General features: G+C 36.7%; 3 protein-coding genes across 4 annotated transcripts in view; all 3 read right to left on the bottom strand.

The window, feature by feature from the left end:
* The window catches only part of LOC107690639 (stonustoxin subunit beta-like), a 3,502-nt gene extending 1,608 nt beyond the window's left edge, over positions 1 to 1,894 (bottom strand). The window contains exons 1-2 of the mRNA XM_016489021.1: positions 1,887 to 1,894; positions 1,545 to 1,718 (exon numbers count right to left, since the gene is read on the bottom strand). Coding sequence (XP_016344507.1) covers positions 1,545 to 1,718; positions 1,887 to 1,894 — 182 coding nt within the window. The remainder of the gene's footprint in view (positions 1 to 1,544; positions 1,719 to 1,886) is intronic.
* Positions 1,895 to 6,361: 4,467 nt separating this feature from the next.
* Positions 6,362 to 10,059, bottom strand: LOC107690647 (CMRF35-like molecule 8). Its single transcript, XM_016489028.1, has 7 exons — positions 9,987 to 10,059; positions 9,560 to 9,892; positions 8,365 to 8,682; positions 7,361 to 7,564; positions 7,165 to 7,266; positions 6,918 to 6,991; positions 6,362 to 6,810 (listed from the first exon to the last, which is right to left on the bottom strand). Exons 1-7 carry the CDS (start codon positions 10,042 to 10,044, stop codon positions 6,583 to 6,585), a joined length of 1,317 nt encoding a protein of 438 aa, XP_016344514.1. The 5' UTR covers positions 10,045 to 10,059; the 3' UTR covers positions 6,362 to 6,582.
* Positions 10,060 to 15,491: 5,432 nt separating this feature from the next.
* Positions 15,492 to 20,478, bottom strand: LOC107690646 (polymeric immunoglobulin receptor). Of its 2 annotated transcripts, none has more exons than XM_016489026.1 (7): positions 20,139 to 20,478; positions 19,641 to 19,955; positions 19,204 to 19,521; positions 17,989 to 18,006; positions 15,966 to 16,064; positions 15,826 to 15,869; positions 15,492 to 15,670 (listed from the first exon to the last, which is right to left on the bottom strand). In XM_016489026.1, exons 1-7 carry the CDS (start codon positions 20,221 to 20,223, stop codon positions 15,515 to 15,517), a joined length of 1,035 nt encoding a protein of 344 aa, XP_016344512.1. In that variant the 5' UTR covers positions 20,224 to 20,478; the 3' UTR covers positions 15,492 to 15,514. The 2 variants fall into 2 exon arrangements, with proteins under 2 accessions (XP_016344512.1, XP_016344513.1); XM_016489027.1 differs by lacking the exons at positions 17,989 to 18,006; positions 19,204 to 19,521 and adding exons at positions 18,351 to 18,368; positions 18,796 to 19,113.
* Positions 20,479 to 21,857: the final 1,379 nt, after the last annotated feature.

Below are 21,857 nucleotides of genomic sequence, written 5' to 3'. Positions count from 1 at the left end.
TTCACTTTGAAAAAATATCGGCACCTGTTTAACGGCACCTGTTTCTGAATATCGAACGAGTAAAACGCAAACACGAAACTTGTAAATAAAATTATTTTTAATAACATATAGCCTAGTTTTATATATGAATAGGGTGTTTGTCAACTGATTGCATGCTGTTGGAGTTTCCAGCTCCATAAAATAGCCTACTGGAAGTGCTGTAGTTTTTCTGTATATAGCTACTAAAGTACATCACACAAATAACATTTTAAGTTACTTCCATTTCTGAACAAAGACAGTAATTAATTCCATAAATACAGGAGCCTGATTTGTTTTAATTGTGAGAATATATTATTAATAACAAATAAAAAAACATTTGCAATCAAGACTGTTAAAAAAAAACAACAACGCCAGAATGAAGACTCTGTTGCTCTCTGGGCAGCCAAGCATAAGAATATTAATGTATTTTTTTTAACCAACAGTAAAAAAATTTAACCGATTAATCGGCTACTTTCGTTTGCTGCATGTTTATAAAAACACACCAAACATAAATTTTACGTTTTTGAAAGGAAAAATCAAAACAAAAAGTCACATCGGCTATAACTCACATTTTATTACATTTAGAAATAATACCGGCAGGCCTATGTTAATGTACCAACATTACAAACACTATAAACATATAGGCTATTTTAGTTCCCCTCACTCCACAACAAATCCTTTAAATTATTTTTACACAACTTATTCAGAACAGACCAAGAATGAAAAAAATATAATTTATTCATTCCTAATGAATAAATATAATATAACTGCAGTATAATATAATAATATAGGCCTGGCTATAAACAAGCCAAAACATATTCATTTAAAGTGAAACTGAAGGTAAAGTTGGGTTCATAGCCTACCTCTCGCTCATTCGGCACCAATCCAAATGCTTCCATATTCGCGATGTATTTGAAGCTAAACTATTATTTATTAGGTAAATTGGGCTTTGTACTTCACGTGTGTTCCAATATCGGCAAGAAAAAAAAAATCATAATGAGCAAAAACGTGCCACAGACTATTTAAATTGACTAGTGTAATTTTTAACATGTTTGGGTGACTGTATTTTATTTTGATAATGAACAGGCTGCGCTGTTTGCAATGAATTTATAGTGTGTGCGTGAGGCGAGATCAAACAGCTGAAGCACAAAACACTCCATCATCTTTGGTCACACAGTAAAGGCATAATTCGAAACAGCAAAGTGCAAAGTGTTAGCAGTTTGAAGATTCAAGAATATTGGCAAAGATTATTAGAATTCTTTATAAAGCGAACACTGTTCCATACTTATTTCGCTCTGGAACCTGAATGAAAAATATTTTTGCTAAGGACGAACCGAAATGAAAACATTTAGCTTTTAATCCATGTATTTGACAGCCCACACACATCAACTCCCCATCCCGTACTTCTGAGTGGGAGATCTTCCCAGAGACTAAAATCAGGGCACCCCCTCCGAAGATGACACCAGAGGTGAGGGGGCACAGAGGTGCCCGGGTCCCCTGAGGCCCCCCGCGGCACCGACACTGACCTGAGTGTCTCCAGATGACAGTGTGGGCTCTTCAGTCCAGCAGAAAGCGCCTTCACTCCCGCCTCGATGCTGTAATTGTGACTCAGGTCCAGTTCGCTCATAGGACAGTCCTCTAGCTGAAGAGCCGAAGCCACCGTTTCACAGCACTGCTCTGTCAGTCCACAGTCTGAAAACCTGGCAAGATGGCAAGATGTTAGCTAGTCATGAAGAGCTTACCTCTACACCGTTTCAAAAAAATAGATCCCAATAAAGCTACATAAAAAAGAAACAATGTAATTAATACACTGCACAAAAAAATGCTGGAAATGTATAAAAAGCCTAAATGAGTTTACAGTATCATACCTGTACATTAGTTCAATAACTTAATAATTACATAGAAAACCTAAACTTAGAAAATCTTAAAGGAACAATGTATTTGAATGCTACGCTTGACAAAATTGTAGTAAATTAAAAAAACATGGAAAGAAAGAAGAGTACACAAAGGCTTACACTGCGTTTCTGCAGCATCACTGTCACACAAAATGGATCAAAATAGTAAAAAAAAACCTTTTAATTTCATTCATAAAGTTGTATTAATTCAATTGATTAAACATGCTTTCTGATTACTCAAATTGAATTAAAATGGAATCATGAAAAATTAAATTAGAAAACATTAATTGGGGAAGAAAAACGGAATATGTTGAAAGAAGTTGAAGGGGAAAACAAAATTTTGAAAACAGAATTTGGAGGAAAACAAACAGCATTTTGGGGAAAATATGATCAAAAATAATATGTTGAAAAAAATAAAAAGTACATTTTGGAAAAAGTAAAACAGAATATGCTATTCTGTGGGGGGTGAGTAAAGCGAAACAACAATAAAAAAATTAGGGGGAACATTTTGGGGGGGGGGGGATCAGAAAAAAATCAGTTTTCACTTGAATCTACATACAGGGCTTTTCTGCAGCATCTCACGGCTGGGACGAGTCTCCTGCATCCCGCATATGTTTTGTTGAACATCTTGGGGTCGAAGTCATGCAGCACCTCGCCTGACATCAGAAGCACATACACCAGCGCTGAGCAGTTGGAGTTGGACACCGCTTTCGGCTGGCCGCTCTCTGACTTCAGATATTTCATGATTTGTTGGTACAGGGTTCTGTCCTGCAGCTCCAGGATGCAGAAGAAGTGGTTGATGGATTTATCCGGGCACTTGTCATTGTTTTGCAGTTGCTTGATGTACTGGATGGTTTTATTGATGCAGTTTTTATTGACATGTTAAACAGTGTCGCCAAGTTTTGCTAAAGAAATAAGCAACCTGGTCTGAAAAATTACGTTCCAAAATAAGTGACCCATGGTGAATTTGAAGAAAAAAATAATACAACCAAAAAAAAAAACCAAATAATTTAAATAAAACCAAGTTTTGAAAAAACTAAAAATGTATACGGGTAAAAAAAAGTAAACCTGTGACTGCCGAAATGTGACCCTGGAGCACAAAACCAGTCATAAGGGTCAATTTTTCGAAATTGAGATTTATACATCATCTGAAAGTTGAATAAATAATCTCTCCACTGATGTATGGTTTGTTAGGATAGGACAATATTTGGCTGAGATACAACTATTTGAAAATCTGGAATCTGAGGGTGCAAAAAAAAAATCTAAATATTGAGAAAATCATCTTTAAAGTTGTCCTAATGAAGTTCTATGCAATGCATATTACTAATCAAAAAATAAGTTTTGATATATTTACGGTAGGAAATTTACAAAATATCTTCATGGAACATGATCTTTACTTAATATCCTAATGATTTTAGGCATAAAAGAAAAATCAATAATTTTGACCCATACAATGTATTGTTGGCTATTGCTAGAAATATACCCCAGCGACTTAAGACTGCTTTTGTGCTCCAGAGTCACAAATCTGTAAGCAAATTTAAAAAACAAAGCGCAGAGTGGCTGATAATGAGCAAACTTGGCAACTCTGATGCCAAGCATACTACAGTGCTATGAGCTTACCGACAGCACCAGTGGCTGAGCTGAAGCTGATGATTACTGAGCCTTGGATGACGTTTCCAGTGAGTACAGGAGCGTTTACAGTTGCACCTGTTTGAGCATTCAGATCAACGCAGACTGAAGTGTGAGAGGGGCTGATCGTCTGCATCGACCCATCTGCCTTCTCCAGTTCATCAGCCTTAACTGCACTTTTTTGTCTCTTTGGTTTGTCATTGTCCAGCTCACCCACTGCTTCCTGAAGCGGCTCTGGAACCAACGCCATCTTGTCTACCTTGGTCTTGTGTCCACCTTATATTTCAATGCGGAAGTAAGCTGTTTTCTGCTAATGTGCGAGACCTTCGGTTCATTAGCCGCTTGTAGGGAAACGAGAAGAATAACAAAGTGCAGCAAACAGTTTGCACTACAAACCAGTGTCTCCATAATTAAGATACAGATCTTCTTTATGCACCAAGAGCTTGTAACACTCCAAAGAGAAAGGAACAATTGAAATCGCATCATATGACCCCTTTAAAATAATATGGAAAGACACTCCAGTTTGCAATATCAAGCAGCAAGAGCTGTTTTGAACAGCTAAAAATAGCTGGAAGTGGAAGTGACCAGAAGCCAGACACATTGAGTTTAGGCCGCACCCGCACTTATGGGAAAACAATTCCCTTACGAAAATTAACCATGGTTTTACTACAGATAAAACAAAACAAAACATGGTTACTATAGTTAAACCATGGTAACCACAAATTAACCATGGTCTTGCTAAACTAACCATGGTATTTGTAGTTATACAACTGGTAATCAATATGCCAAAAAAAACATGGTTACTACTCTTTTACTATAATAAAACCATGGTTAATTTTCAAAAGGGAAGGTGGATAAGATCAGACGAGAGGAGATATATGACAAGTTGGGTTTGACTTAAACCAATTTCATATTTTTATATCTGATAAACTCATGTAGTATGCACTTTTAACAATCCCATACACAACCAGACCTGATCCTTACCTTCTATTGAGTAGCTACAAATATAAAGCTATAAGAATGAGAATAGAAGCAGTTTTGCTAATGTTATTTTTACATGCATTGTACTCAGGACTTCGGCTTATGCAAACATGCTCATAATCATGCAGACAGAAAGCCCAAAGGCTCATCTACATGCCCACCAAGAACGATACATATAATCATAACTATATTAACGTCGACACCAACCATTGTTTATTCTCAGCGAGCTTCCGTTGAGTTGTGAGAACAGAGCGCGCTTTATGTAACTCTACATGGTTATCGTTCTTGTAACTGGCCGTGAACGGTTCAATTCACGGGAAAATGAGATTAGAAAACCAAACGCATGCAAAAAAAAAATATTGGGGACACGACAAACAGTTAATTAATTATTTAATATATACGTATTTACAGTTTATTAAATCTATGTATTACGTTTAATCATTTTAAACGTGTGGCATAACGCTGGATGGATGCAAAGAATAGTTGATTTGCATCAAAGTCGAAAAGGCTTCGGTTCTAAGCATTGCAAGATATCTAGAACATGGTCGGCTTTCACATGCATTAGCGATAAAAGTTACATGCAAGTTGGGAAATATTAAACGCGCGGTACGTTACCTGTCCTGCAGCTCTCTGTTGCCTCCGTTAGTTTCACTTTAATCGTTTCCTCCCACCAGCCTCAGCGATCCGAGAAGGGTGTGGCTGCTGCTTGGCGCTTGCACTCTCAGACTTGCACTCTCAGACTTGTACTCTAAGACACTTGCACTTCCGCTAGCGAGCAAAGGAAATCCGCGCGCGAGCGGAGAGATTTGCGCTCGCGCATTGTATTAATGTGCTTTCGCGCTACAATAATGCGCTCTCGACATTTGTCATTAAAATAACGCCATACAAGTGACGTCGCTAGCGGAAGTGCAAGTGTCTGAGAGTGCAAGCCTGAGAATGCACGTCTGAGAGTGCAAGCACCAGCTGCAGCCACACCCTTTTGAGTGATCCCGACAAGAGCTGCGCTTTTGCTTTCGACCTGAAGGGGGCGCCGATATTCGATCGTCATGTTGTTTGGGCGAGCAGCGAAAATAGCCAAATATTAAGTGCATTAAACTGTGCATGTGCACTGAGCAGGAATATTAAATACAATTTCCAATAGTTTTTTTTTTTTTGCACGTTTCTGGGATGAATTGTGAGACTGTAGAGCAATAATAATAATAGATCTACTGAATTAAGGCTACTCATCAATAAACACTCATCACTAAATAGTGCCATATTTTGCTATGGATATTTCCTGACCCCATCACTTCAACTGAATAACTTCCCTTGAAATATTAAACAGTTCTGCTTCATTCACATTTGCACATTTTTAAAGGTTGGCGAAATGGGAACCGTTTATATGCATGTGATTACTGACTACAGCAATATCTTAATCAGTCTAAATTATGAAGATGTAAGAATTTATAATGTGAGATTTTATACTATATGGGTCAAAGACGAAAAAGGGTTTAAACATAAAAACTATAAGTGTAATACTGCTTTAAATTGTTGTTGTTTTTCCCCCAAAAAATGTAAAACGTTTTCTGTTTAATTTAATTGCAATTTTGTTTTTGTTTTTCTGAGCAAAAGATAAATATCATACATTTTCCCCTGATTTACAGAAGACACCCACTAAAATGTAATTCAGTGTCATATTATTGTAAAATCATTGTAAAAACCAGAAAAGATGTTGAGACTGGGAGAGCGTAGATAACAGCAACTATCTCATGAATATTAATTAGCTCACACTGACATTTCAGCCTGTCACAATACTTTTCATTCTGATTTTAATTTGAACTTTTATTAATGTTCCACGACATTTCTTTTCTCCACTCATTTAATTCTTCACTATGCACTGTAATACTAAAGGACTTGTGGGTATGAATAAATAACAGACAATCAGAAATGTAACCAACCAAATATCTTACGTCTCCAATGAAATTTAACACCAGGGCCACAGATTTCAATCACAAAGCAACTGAGATGCAGTCTTGGTTCGGTGTGATTCAGTCTGGTCTCCATGAATGTCCTCAGTCTTTCATGGTCTAACAGTTGTGTAGTCGCATGTCTCCTGCCCGTCAGAAGTCCTGTCTGAATGATGTGCTGCTGTAAACTTGATGCTGGAGTAGTTGAGATCGTCCGACGGGCTGCTGGGTAATTGTGCTAGAGCATAAACAGAGGCGTCATGTTCAGCAAATGCTGGAAGGACCAGACTATAGTCAGGATGATCAAGAGTGCTACTGATGTCTTCATAATCGCAGTCCGCCTGAAGAGAAGAAAAAACACCAGAGTTAGAACAAATGGATAAAGAGTGGAAAAGATGATCAGAATCCACAAACGAGTGATTGCATACAGACACATGATGCAACTCACTTCTCTAGTTTCTCCCATATCTCCACTGGGCAGATTCTTAGTCGGGCCACGAACCACATCTTTGGGCTGCGTTCCTGTTTTGTGACACCAGATTTTTTGGTTTGTGACAAAAACCTTTCTTTTGACACGACATGCAGCTCTGTGACACCGAAGTCCGGTTTGACTTTGGAAATGCTGTGATTTACTAAGGCAGATGAGAATAAAAATGATTCTATATCAAGTGAATTGATGTGAGAAAGACAGTCACCTTCTTTCTTTTGCCTCCGTCTTAAGTATATGAACGATGAGAATCCAAACCCTGTCAGTATCCCTATAACTATCACCATCACCATGATGATTGGTGCTAAACCTTGAAAAACAGACAAAAACATCCAATAAATGACTCGAAATGTCCTATATTTAATGAAACTTGAGAAACAAATGTCTCTGCACACTCTTTGTACCTGGCTGTGGTTTTGGTGACACTGCATTAGGAGATGATAAGAAAAACATTAACACTGAAGGTGATGTTGATGGTGATGAAGATGATGAAGATGAAGATGTGATGGGTCTGCTGGAGGCAGTATCTGCTGGCGCTGGTTTGCTGGTGTGAAATGAAGCTGTTGTTGTTGTTGGTTTAGATGACATACTCTCTGATGTGTCTGAAACTGGGTTTAATGCATGAAAGCCCATGCAGTTATTTCCAGATATGATTACAACAAAAACTATTTCAGGTGCTTTTTATATATGTGACCCTGCACACAAAACCTTTTTGTCTTAAGTCAAACCTCTCAAGTCGCTGGGGTATATTTGTAGCAATAGCCAAAAAAACATCGTATGGGTCAAAATTATCGATTTTTCTTTTATGCCAAAAATCATTAGGATATTTAGTAAAGATCATGTTCCATGAAGATATTTTGTAAATGTCCTAACGTAAATATATCAAAACTTAATTTTTGATTAGTAATATGCATTGCTAAGAACTTCATTTGGAGAACTTTAAAGGCGATTTTCTCAATATTTAGATTTTTTTGCACCCTCAGATTCCAGATTTTCAAATAGTTGTATCTCAGCCAAATATTGTCCGATCCTAACAAACCATACATCAAAAAGTTGTAAGATGCTTATTTATTCAGCTTTCAGATGATGTATACATTGCAATTTCAAAAACTTGACCCTTATGACTGGTTTTGTGGTCCAGGGTCACATATTGAGAATGCATTTCAGAATAAACACACACAGTTACATGTTTACAGTTGTATTGTGGCAAAAGGTCATGTGACACGTTGTACTTCCCCCTGACACAGCTGTTAGTAACGCTTCACTAATGTCAAGGGTGTGAAGGAAATAGAGAAGTGCATGAGTGACCAGCGATGTGTTTAGCATGAACGTTTTATATTAAGAACTAATCATTCTTTTGTTTTTTATGTCCCTACACATAATATAAAACCTGCTAATATCATCTTACCAGCAGAAATGTTCAGGTCTATCACTGAAATCCACTTGTTCTTGTGCTCTTGTCTTCCCTGTGCAGCTCCACACCAGTATATCCCAGAATCCTCTTCTGTCAGATCAGTGATGGTCACAGTAAAGACTCCTGCAGGTTCATTATCGCTCAGAGAGAAACGGCCGTTACTGTGGCTCTCTGATGAAACTCTGACAGCTGATTTCTCACAGAGGGACGGGTCGCTTCCTTTGCAGATGAATTTGACATCGCTCTTCAATTCACTTTCATAATTGCAGGGGATATAAAGATGCTTTCCAGTCACACCAGACACTCTGGAAACTAAATCAGAGCATAAATGAGATACTTAAGAACCTACAGTGACAATATTAGCTGTTTAATCAGATACTGCTCTGAATAATGCCAGCTCTTTCTGCTTTACGTTCACTGGCTGCTCTGCAGTGCTCTGATAATGTAATGAATGCGAAATGAAAAAGACCTTGACCTTTAGAGTCACTAAATGTCAACAGATACCGCAACTCTTTGAAAAGCTGCTAGATGTAACTGATTTTAAAGAATATAAGCACATGCCTAAATATTGAGGTGCAAGTCATGAGAAATAAAACAAAAGGAAAGTTTAACTGCACAACTCAAATTTTTATGCTGATAAAAACAAACAAACAAAAATGCATTGATAAAGGCTGATGGCTGAACTATATATATAAAAAGTACGATTTTGAGTTGTGCAGTTATATTTTTTAGTTATTTGAATGAACTATTTCTTCTCAAATAAACTGAATGTCATGTGACACTCAATTTTTTATGCTGATAAAAACAAACAAACAAAAATGCATTGATAAAGGCTGATGGCTGAACTATATATATAAAAAGTAAGATTTTGAGTTGTGCAGTTATATTTTTTAGTTATTTGAATGAACTATTTATTCTCAAATAAACTGAATGTCATGTGACAGGAAGTGATGCGGGTCAGTATTTGTGTTGTGTGTGGTGTGAACACTGGCTCTTCAGCATCTGCAGAGGATGCTGTGGTTTCTGTTCTCTTGTCTCTCTACATCTTTCAGCACACGGTACAGCACTGTCATACACACAAACATACCTCTGACATATCACTTTACAGTATACTAGATTTGTTCATTTACATCTTACACAGTATTCATGTGCACTGCCAATGATACACATACAGTATATTCTGACTTACCGTGTTTAATTTCCAGATGAATCTCTGTAAAGTCATCCAATTTTCCCAGCCCTGTCTCTATGCCACACCAGTATTGGCCTTGATCCTCTGTTCTCAGATCAGTGATGGTGACGGTGAAGTTGTGGGCCGTTTTGTCGTCAGTCAGAGAGAATCTCTTGTCTCGAGCTGCTGATCCAGATTCAACAGCTTTGTCTTTATTCAGTCTTGGACATTTTCCTCTGCAGAGATACTTCACATGTTCTTCATATCTAGACTTATATGAACACTGTATCTCAACTGTTCCTCTTTCATGTGCAGTGAAAGTCAAGATCTCATTCGTCTCACATACCGCCACTAAGAAAATATAAAGAGAGAGAAACAGCTGAGTGCAAACATGGACCTGATTGAGAACAGACAGACTGTTAGAAAGACACAGGATAACTCTCACCTGACACGAGGAGCAGCAGGTGAAATATGAGGAGTTTATCATCACGGATCTGGATCATTGTTTCATCTGTGTGGTGCTGGTGGTCTCTATATTAATGAAGAGCTCAAGCTCTCTCTCTCTCTCACTCTCTCTCTCTCTCTCTGTCTGTTATTTGCTCCTCCTCTCCATGAATTACAGTATTTGCAGCAAGAGCTCACTCTATGTACATTTCCATTGAATAAATTCAATCTTACATTTACATTTAGTCATTTAGCAGACACAAATAAATTCAGCCTTGTGCTTAGAAGAGATCGAGGACTTTTAAGTACACATGAACATGAATGAATATATATATTTCATCAAGTCGAGACACTGATGACAGTCAGGAGACACCAGGCATCATGCATTGTACAGTGTGTAACCTGCATCTGTGGCCACTTGGTGTCAGTATGATGCAATAATGACATAATGAAGGACGGGCATTTGAATTGAATATTACTTTGACATATACTACCAAAATGCATATTTATTTATTAATTAAGTTGATCTTGCAAATATGACTTATGCATTAAAAGTTACCACTATGATCATTGTTTAGTTGAATTTGCATATTATCTCTGGTGTTTACTGGAAAAAGCGAGATAATGTTACTCTATATACATGCATGTACCTGCACTTATATACATGTTCATAGTGGGGTAGACTGGAAAGTCTCTTAAAACTGTTTCATTTATGGAAGAATGACAACAGAAGACCAAACTCTGAACAAAAGAAACTTAGACGAACAACAATTCATTATAACCTCAAGTAGCAGTCATCGGGGTCCAAGCACCAATCGCTGTACAATTGGCATATAGCTTTCCAGATATAATGGCGCACGTCATCAGTCCAGTTTTTGAGTCCTTAATATGGTTATGTGCACTTTGAAGTTTCAAAACCAGAGAATCAGAGCATGAATCAAAGTGCCTAAGTCGAGTGATTTCACTAAATGAGTCTTTGTTACATTATAACTGTTTCAATGTTTCAAAATTGTAATGGTTTGCTGCTAGGGGTCGATGATCTCTGTGGATCCATGAAGCAATGGTTTTTATCTGATCTAAGTTCTGTTTTATATATAGACATTTTAATGGCACATTTGTATAATAAAAGTAAGATTAGTAGGTAATAGTGTCTGATTGGTCTGTTTAGCCAAGCCCTTCACAAAACAAACAAAAATAAGCCACCCAATTTAATAACAGAACACATATACAGAAATCTCACATTTAATGGTATTAGATGATTTGTGAATTGCATTTAATAGATTTTACTTCCAACAAAACCTCAGTTTTTTTCAGGTGTTTTTATACATGTTTGGGCTGAGTTTTTGTTGCATTTACACTTACCAACGTGTGATATTTTGAGCGCTTCAAAACAGCGAATAATTCTGCGAAGCAATTGGTTCAACAGATTCAAAATTTCGCTCATTACTATGGTTACATTCACGAACAGTTCAGTTATTTTTGGAAATGACAACCGGATTCGACAAGGGAACTCACACCTTTACATTTTCAGGACTTATTTTCTATATTAACTATTGTCTGGCACAAGAGAGCCGTTCTGTGCTGCACGATGAATAGGTTTGACTTCACTTACTCCTTCATTAGAGTCGCTATTGTCTGAACAGGACAATTTGAGACTCAAACCTGTAAGTAAATGCGATTGTCCATCTCAAATACTCACAGTGTGAACATAGCCCAAGAAATATTATTCCATATATTATATTTAAAAAGACAAAATAATAGTATCTCTTTATTTTAGGTGGACAACCAGATTTATCCTCCTGAGACCCTGCATCCTCATATGAGGACATTATATTTTAGTGAATTTCTCTGAGACTATACATGCTGGATGTCCTGTACAGAGCACATTCAGGGCTTTTCAGAGATACTAAATGTTTGGATGTTTCACCATGACCACTCCCTCGCCTTGGTCTTCAAAAATGTCTGATATTAATTTAGTGACACTCTTATGGAAATATGATACTATTTTGTAATTTTCATTTAAATCAGACACATTTTTAAACTGTGTGTCATCAATCAACATCTCAGAGAAACGTTATGGGGTTTCAAATCAAAATATGACTTTCTGTTACAAAACAGGAGGTTGATTTCATACATGTCCTCATTGTCACGATCTGCCTATGGCACGGAGCGAGGAGACAAGGTTTTCAACTCACAAAAGTCTTTTAATTCAAAAATCCAAGGGGTAACATGGAGCAGCCAGGAACACAGGAGATTCAGGGGTAGACGTACAATCTCAGACAAAGACAGACAGCACAGACTGGGGCTAATAAACACTGGGCAATTGGGGGAACACAGGTGCATGGAATGACTAATTAACTGAGACACGGCACACCTGGGGATGGAAAACACAACACAATGAGTCCAAATCTTGTCAATTATTACTCTCAATATTACACTTCTTTTTTCATTACATGTTGCCCCAAAAACACATGAATATGGAAATTAGATTTAGTTTATAGATACATTATATTTAATGAGAAAACCTGTTTGTGGCCATTTTACACACATTTTGCATGAAGAAAAATGTATATCAAATCATTCTGTTATTATCTTTATACAAAGTTTGGTAAAAAAAAATCCTGAAAACTAAAAATGTATTGGTGATTTTAAAAAAATCGATTGTTTTTGCCTATGCATGTTCATTCATGTCTTTTTATTTTTTTAAAGAAATTGAGTCCCGATGTCCTCTACCAAGGACGTAGCATAACTTGAATGAAATATATATATATTTTGTTTTGTTTACATTTTTTTTAATGCTCTAAACAATGTAATGACATAAAAAAAAACAATTTTTTTCCTAAAATGTTTTGCCGGGTCTTAAGAGGTTAAAAACAAATTCACAAATATGTTTTCAGTGTCATTAGGAAGCTTTCTCCACTAATTGAATTCTTCACAATGTACTTTGTTTGCTTTAGTGCTCTACAACTCATGGATATAAAATTATTAGAAGTCCATCAGACTCAGATATGTAAGAGTTTAACTGTTAATCGACCTGGTGTCCATGAATGCCACAGTCTTTCTAACAGTTGCAGAGTCGCATGTCTCCTGTCCGTCTGAAGTCCTGTCTGGATGGTGTGTAGTCTGAAATATGATGGTGGAATAGGTGTTGAGTACATCAAATAAAGAAAGGCCCAAACCGTAGCTGTCTGTGCAAATGATCTCTTCATAATGGCATACAGTATGAGCCTGAAGAGAGTCACCAGAGTAAAATCACACTTGAGATAAGCAACAGTACGGTCAGTAGAGGTAAAGATGATAAGAATCCACCTCGTTAGTTCGACCTCAAACAGACACATGATGAAACTCACTTCTTTAGCGGACAGATTTTCAACCAAGACACGAATGATGCCTCTCAGCCGCACTCCTGTTTCGTGACACCAGATTGAGATAAAATATATTAAAGGCCTTTAATTTGACAAGATGTGAACGCCCAGTTATGAAAATGCTGTAGTGTGGCAAGTGAAAAGTGATAAAATATCCTACATCGTTTAATATTATGAAGGAGTGGAAGACAGTGTTACCTTCTTTCTTTTGTCTGCATCTTAAGTTAATAAACAATAGGAATCCAAACACCATCAATATCTCCATAACTGACAGCATGGCGATTGGTGTAAAACCTTGAAAAACAGACAAAAACATCTAATGCATGTCCTATTTTTAATAAACTTAAGAAACAAATGCATTCAGTCAGACACTTTGAGCAACAGAATGCATCGTACCCAGTTGTGGTTTTGGTGACACTGCATTAGCAGACGATGAGAAAAACATTAACACTGAAGATGAAGATGATGAAGATGAAGATGTGACAGGTCTGCTGGAGGCAGTATCGGCTGTCGCTGGTTTGCTGGTGTGAAATAAAGCTCTTGTTGTTGTTGGTTTAGATGACATACTCTCTGATGTGTCTGAAGCACAAATAATCATTGGTTTAGTTTATAATGTCACATTTACATCATCTATAAATGATGACATCCACATAATCTACGTGACAGTCAGTAGTTTATGCAGTTATTGCAGATATGGTGGGAATAAGAAATACTTAAGTTTGTAAAGGCAATGCGTTTTATATATTCAATAGAAATAAACAGTGTTGGGGAAAGTTACTTTTAAAAGTAATGCATTACTAATTTTGAGGAAAACTGAATCAGTTTTTTTTGTTGTTGTTGTTGTGAGTGAGATGAATTAATGCATATTCATATTTATTTTAGATCTACTGTAGCATCTTCTGATTTCTCTCAACATGGGGACAGGAGAGCTGTCAATTCATAAATTGGAAAAAAAAGTAACTAGCGTTACTTATTTGAAAACGTAACTCAGATATTCTCTCGTAAATTAAAAAGTAATGCGTTACTTTACTAGTTACTTGAAAAAAGTAATCTGATTACGTAACTCGCGTTACTTGTAATGCGTTACCCCCAACACTGGAAATACATATACAGAGTTTAACTTTTACATTGTGGCACAAGGTCATGTGACCATTTATGTGACTTGTGAACTTTCCCTATGACTAAGCTGTTATTAATGTCCGGGGTTTGGTGAAAATATAGCGGCTAAGTGTGACCAGCAGCATTTGTTCAATAACAAATGGCTGTTTTATCAAATATTGTACTAGTGTAATTCATGTCAGCTATTTTTACTCTGCTCAGCACTGGCTGCTCTGCTTACAAACAGTGATCATGTAATACAAATGAAATGCTGGTGGTCAAACTTAAAGAAGAGCTCTCTCTCTCTCTCTGTCTGTCATTTGCTCCTCCTCTCTATGAAATACTGAGTATTTGCAGCAGGAGCTCCCTCTATTGAGATCTTCATTCAATAAATTCTTGATCTTAGAATAGAATATGTGCTGTTTAGTCACATAAACATGATTGAATGAGTCTCTAATGAGATCATAGCCGAGAGACATCATTCATCATTCATATTGTACAGTTTGTAACCTCATATGTGACCATTTGGTGTCAGTGTGATCTAATAATGACATTACGGCCCACAACGAGAGGCATTTTTCAATTTTACTTGGACATACTTCCAAAATGCACGTTCATTCATTCATTCAGCTGTTCTGGTAAAATATGACTTTTGAACCAAATATTGCCCTTTGGACCCTTGTTTAATTCAGTTTGCATATTATCTTCTATGTGGTGTGTCAGAAATAAAGGGAAACAAAAATACAGTAAATATTTTCCCTAAACAGTCCTCAATGAGGATCCAAGTTAAGATCTTCAGTGAATGACTTTAGGTCTCAAAATGAATCATCACTTTATAATAATCTGAATTCTGTGCTCTTTAAAAGCCATTCAACTGACATTGGACAGTGTGATCTTAAAGTAACTGCCATTATTTATATATACATATACTGTATAGATTTTTATGCCAGCATATCTGACATTTATATGACAGTAGTGCTCTATTGATTATTATGTCCAAACAAAGAGGGGTCTGAAATGACAAATAATTGACTTTATTTATTCTAATAAATGGCAACATACTGAATCACATACATGTCATGTTTTGTGGCTGTTCAGCCAGTGTGTAGAAATCACTGCCAGAGGGGTTTGTGGGTAAATGTGCCGTGTCATAAACCGTGTTTAAACTGATGGTTGTGTTTCCAGAGTCTGGGATCATTGCATAATAAGCAGACGAGGACACCTGAAAGGGACAGGTTTATTATTTTAATTGCATAACATCTGGGTTTATCAGTTATGTCATGATTTATAATCTTTTTGAATTACTTCTGTAACTGAACACAGTTTGGGAAATACCGTAGTCATGCTAATAGATAAACACTGTAGACACACTTTTACCTCATCACCATCTCCTGTGTTCCTCTGATCGGATGAGACTGAACCTGTGGATGGACAGAATGATGAAAGTGAATATACAAGAAAACAGAAGTTAAGAGATTTCAGTATCACGTTTGGTTTCGGAGCATTCGTGTTTGTACCTTGTGTCTTTTTACATCTCCGCTTGAGCAATAACAAACTCAGTCCTCCGGCTAACAGCAGAATCAAACACATATTCACCATAATGACGATGTAGAGATCTGGAAAACACACACAAAACACAGTAGAAATGAGATTCAAACCACAGAATGAAGCAAGATCACAGCCGTGTTGATATTAGCATGAGTGTGAAAGGAACATTCCACTATAATATGCAAAACAATCAGTCAAGCAACAAGACCTGAAACATGAATCCATTGAAACTCAAACTGAAAGGGAGAGTTCACCCAAAAATGAAAATCACTTTTAGAGAATACTATTACTGTTTATAAAGTTTTAAATATGGATTTATTTTCTTACAAAAACACATTGATTCTCTACAGGAGGCCTTTATTCACCCCCCGGAGCCGTGTGGGACACTTTTTATTATGGATGGATGCGCTTTATTGGACTTCTTTCAGGCTATTGACAAGAAACACCCATTCACTGCCATTATAAAGCTTGGAAGAGCCAGGATATTTTTTTATAAAACTCCGATTGGATTCATCTGAAAGAAGAAAGTCATATACACCTAGGATGGCTTGAGGGTGAGTAAATCATGGGGTAATTTTCATTTTTGGGTGAACTATCCCTTGAAGTACTCTGCAGTCATTTTCACTACAGCCAATCACTGAGCTGCAAAATGGCGCCAGTTGTGTTTATGTGCAGTAGTGAAGAGGTTCTTACGAAAAAATGCATTGTGAAGCTTCGAAACCTTTGTCCAAAGTCACATGATTTCAGCGAGGCTTCGTTTGTCATGACAGATTTGAAAATAATGAAATGAACCCATATTTATTTATTTACTTTTTTTTAAACCTGATCTCGGATGAGTTTTATACATTTCAATGAAAAGGAAGAGTAGTACTTATTGGCCTTTTTAGCAATGTTCTCCATAAACAAACGAGCCCTGCAAATTAAAATAACACATATTATGGACCAATTTCGGTGTTTGCAAAAAGTGATAACGTCTTTTTCTGGGAGGAGCCTATCTGGTAGAAAATGACAGTTTTAAAGTAGCAGTCTATGGAATCCATGAAATAAAAGAATAAAAAAGGTAATTTTGAGTTTATATTTAAAAATTCTGACTTTTTTTCTCGCAATTCCGAGAATATATCTCACAATTCTGATTGTGATATATGTATAAATATAAATCAACTCGTCATTCTCTTTTTAAATTCCACACTTCTGTCTTTTTTTCCCCTCAGAATTGACAAACTCGCAATTGTTGATTTAAATCGAGTTATAAAGTCTGAAGCAGGAGATTTAAACTTGCATTTGCAAGTCAGAATTGTGAGATAAAATAGGTAAATGTAATGTGAAATGTAATAGGTTTAAATAGTAGGCTATTTTATGCTGTAACTGTAGCTAATACAATACGTCCCCTAAGAACTGCATATGTGAATATTATGTAGACCTATTGTTTAAATCAAATGTATGCTTTAAAAGTAGAGTAACCATAACAGTTTTCATTCACTTCATCCGTTTCAACGTCTGCGTTTAGCTTCAAATGGCGTCTTTGACGACAGTATTCTATAAAAATTATTTACATTCCGATTCTGGCATCCAAAAGCACAACAGAACATTTTGTTCCTAGTGTTTTTCTGCCACCACAATGCACGCACAGCTGCAAGTGACGTAACTATACAGACACTTCATATTAAATGGAATTTCTTGACCTGTTAATTGCATTTAATAAATTAAAATTTCAGTAAATCATTTCGAATTGGTTTATGCATATTTGGGCTTGGTTTTTGTTGCGTTTACACTGTTTTGACCAGCCGGACGCTTTAATACAGTGACGCATTTTATGACACAATTGTTTCGATTAATTCAAATTTTCAAACTACTTTTCCCCATCACTACTGCCAAGGCCAGCTCTGCAAGTCTCACTTTACCAGCAAATCACTTTAATTGTGATGTCATAAATGGCCATTAATTCAATTTCATTATCATAATAATCAATTTCATTTGTGTTAAAGAACTCACCAGACTGGACTGAAGCATCTGTTCTTGATTTTCCGTTGTTGCCTTTCTTGACCTGTTAATTGCATTTAATAAATAAAAATGTCAGTAAATCATTTCGAATTGGTTTATGCATATTTGGGCTGGGTTTTTGTTGCGTTTACACTGTTTTGACCAGCCGGACGCTTTAATACAGTGACGCATTTTATGACACAATTGTTTCGATTAATTCAAATTTTCAAACTACTTTTCCCCATCACTACTGCCAAGGCCAGCTCTGCAAGTCTCACTTTACCAGCAAATCACTTTAATTGTGATGTCATAAATGGCCATTAATCCAATTTCATTATCATAATAATCAATTTCATTTGTGTTAAAGAACTCACCAGACTGGACTGAAGCATCTGTTCTTGATTTTTCGTTGTTGCCCACAGATGAAAGGTTAAGAATCAAAATGACATTAACTTACATTACATGTACAAACTCTAAAAAATGCTGGGTTAAATACAACCCAGTGCTGGGTAAAATAGGGACAAACCCAGCAATTGGGCTGTTTTGACCCAGCGGTTGGGTTAAATGTTTAACCCAACCTTCTGGGTAGTAACCGAACCGCTGGGTCAAAACCCTCTGGTTCAAAACAACCCAATTGCTGGGTTTGTCCCTATTTTACCCAGCATTTTTTAGAGTGCACTCTTAAAAATAAAGGTGCATCTAAAGGTTCTTCACAGCGATGCCATAGCAGAACCATTTTTGGTTCCATAAAGAACCATTCAGTCAAAGAACCATCTCTTTCTTACCTTTTACAAAAGGTAAGTGTACATGTGCTCTCACCTGAAACATGAAGTCGAATCTCTGAGAAAAGGGGAGTGTAGATAAGGTTGTTGTATATTCCACAGAAATACACCCCATCATCATGTCTACTCACATAAGCAATAGTCACAGTGAGGACATGCTCCTGTTCATTTATATTCAGAGAAAATCTCTCATTGGTGGTCGAACTTCCAACTATATGAATAGACAGTAACGATCCATTCTGCACTTTATATAATTGCTTGAGATGATCTTTATATTTCTCGGGATATTTGCAGTGGATGACAGCAGTTCCTAATATATACGCAGTCTGTTCCTCTGATGTCCCACAACACGACTCTGAAACCAAGAGTTTTAATTTCATAATTCCAATTGGTGTACACTTGTCTTGGGAATAAACATAAGATGTAAGTGTACATGTGCTCTCACCTGAAACATGAAGTCGAATCTCTGAGAAAAGGGGAGTGTAGATAAGGTTGTTGTATATTCCACAGAAATACACCCCATCATCATGTCTACTCACATAAGCAATAGTCACAGTGAGGACATGCTCCTGTTCATTTATATTCAGAGAAAATCTCTCATTGGTGGTCGAACTTCCAACTATATGAATAGACAGTAACGATCCATTCTGCACTTTATATAATTGCTTGAGATGATCTTTATATTTCTCGGGATATTTGCAGTGGATGACAGCAGTTCCTAATATATACGCAGTCTGTTTCTCTGATGTCCCACAACACGACTCTGAAACCAAAAGAGTTTTAATTTCATAATTCCAATTGGTGTACACTTGTCTTGGGAATAAACATAAGATGTTAAATCTAAACGCCTGCACAATTTGTTAAATAAATATAAATTTCTACCTGGTTCCACGTTGAATTTCACCTCCTGAAACCATTCGCTGCCATCTTTACATCTGTACATCCCGCTGTCATTTACAGTCAGGTTTCTAATGAGCACACTAATCAGACCCAGAGTTTTATCATCGGTCATAGAGAATCTCTCTTCTGGGATCCATAAATCATTCTTTTCTTCTGTCATGGTTGTACATTCACTGCCCGACATTTTGCAAAAGCTTTTTGCACTGGTTTTCGCATTTTCCCGATTATACATACAGTTGATGATGACACTTCCTCCTGTGATGGCAGGCACAGGGTCAGCAGCATCACCCATGTGACCTGTCAATCAAAATTCACTTCCTCTTTTAATAAGTGCCTTATGATCAGATACTGACAGCAAACCTCAAAAATGCACAAATAAAGACAAAAGACTCACACAGACACGATTAGATCTCAGTTGAGTCAATAGTAAAAAACAGCTGTCACATACAGGTTGATACTGTAATGAAAACAGCTTCTTACCTTTAATCAGGCAGATCGTGAAGAAGAGAAGGGTCTTCATCATCATCACTAATGATAAAACTCTCACTTCTGTAAATCTGTACATTCTTGGGCAGTCAGAGACGCTGTGAGTTCTTCCGTTGTGCCTGGTTTTGTGTCTCTATCTTGTGCTCGTAGAGTTTTTTATAAAACAAACAACTCCACCTCTTCCCTTTCCTCTGTACTAAGTTCTTCTGACTCACTGTGATGAAATACAGTGCTGCTGTCAGTGACTCACAGTGGAGTTAAACCAAAGATACTGACCATGAGCATCTTCCTGTCTTTTCTCTCCTGTGCAGGTCTGAAAGCTTCTGCCACACAAATTAGCACACATTTCCAAAAAAAAAAGAAAAAAAAAAAAGTCTGAAGAGCAGAAAAATAGATGGATGCTTGCATGCAAATGTGCCTTAAAATCCCTCTTTGTATTTTTTTCATAAGTCACGCTGCCACTGTTCACTAACTGTTACCCAATAAATAATTTAGTCAAACCAGAGAACAAGTGAAGGTTTAAACTGCATTTTTAATTCTTGAGAAGCAGAGGGAAGCAAACTAAAACGTGTGGTATACAAAGTGAATAATTAGTAGTCTAGTTAGCTGAAGGTGATTATGTGGGTTAGTGTCCCTGTTATCACCTTGAATATAAAACACTTGATAAGTGAAAAACAGAAAACTGTATATAACAAATACAAACACACAGGTGATGAACTGTACAATAGACATGATATTAACAAGGCGCATGATTCATTCAGCCTATATTAATATCTCAGTCTCATAACTGGTATGGCACCTAAACACACTCCAGATGAGGCATCTCTGAACAAACACAGTGCAGTTAGAAAGAATAAATAGAATAACAGCTGCAGTAAGTAAAATTCATAATGAAAATACATCTGTAAGTGGTTCCTTTTTCTTCCTGTGTTTTGATGCATCAGCTGTTTCCAGATGCTTTTGGGTGCAAGAGTGCGTTGTGCTTGAACAACACCTAAAAACCCCGCTGTGGTGTAAAAAAGTGTCCAGTTGAGTTGTTTTCTTGTACATTTCCAGCAGATGCTCCGCTCTTGTGTTTTCTTTGTTTATCTACAGGTTCTCTTATCTGTAATTTCTCGGGGGTGTGACAAAATGACTAACTATAGTAAACTGATAAACGTCTGAGAGTAAACATAGTGAGCAGATCAAGTGTCACGTGCAAACAAGTGCTAAGTTTTTGCTCACAATTATGAATTTCTTTCACATTTATGAGCGTACACAAGGGTGGTTCATTAAGTTCACTGTGAACATGTTCCACTAATCACAAACGAACACAAAGTCACGCGATACTTCTTATTTTGAGTGAAAAAAGTACTTTTGCTATACCTTTCTTTACAATAAATGGTATTTCATTTTTTATATAATTTTATATCTAATGAAATGCATTTTAAGTGTCACTGAAGTGTGTAAATAATTTTAGGAGTCACTGTACGCATTAAAATGTCACTGCACTCGTGACCAGATTCCATACTCTTTTAAAAATAAAGGTTCTTTATTGGCCTTTGATGGTTCCATGAAGAACCTTTGGCACCTTCACAATGCACAATAGGTTCTTTATAGTGGAAAACATTCTTTACATGATTAGAATGTTCTTCACACTAAGAAAAATGAGGATCTTTTAAAAACAGCTGGGGAACCAAAAAGGGTTCTTTGGCATCACTGCAAAAAAAAAAA

The sequence above is a fragment of the Sinocyclocheilus anshuiensis genome, unplaced genomic scaffold, assembly GCF_001515605.1.
Source record: "Sinocyclocheilus anshuiensis isolate Anshui unplaced genomic scaffold, SAMN03320099.WGS_v1.1 scaffold3226, whole genome shotgun sequence".
NCBI lineage: Eukaryota > Metazoa > Chordata > Actinopteri > Cypriniformes > Cyprinidae > Sinocyclocheilus > Sinocyclocheilus anshuiensis.
The sequence above is the reverse complement of the archived record's forward strand: the minus strand, read 5'-3'. Positions and strand labels throughout refer to the sequence as shown.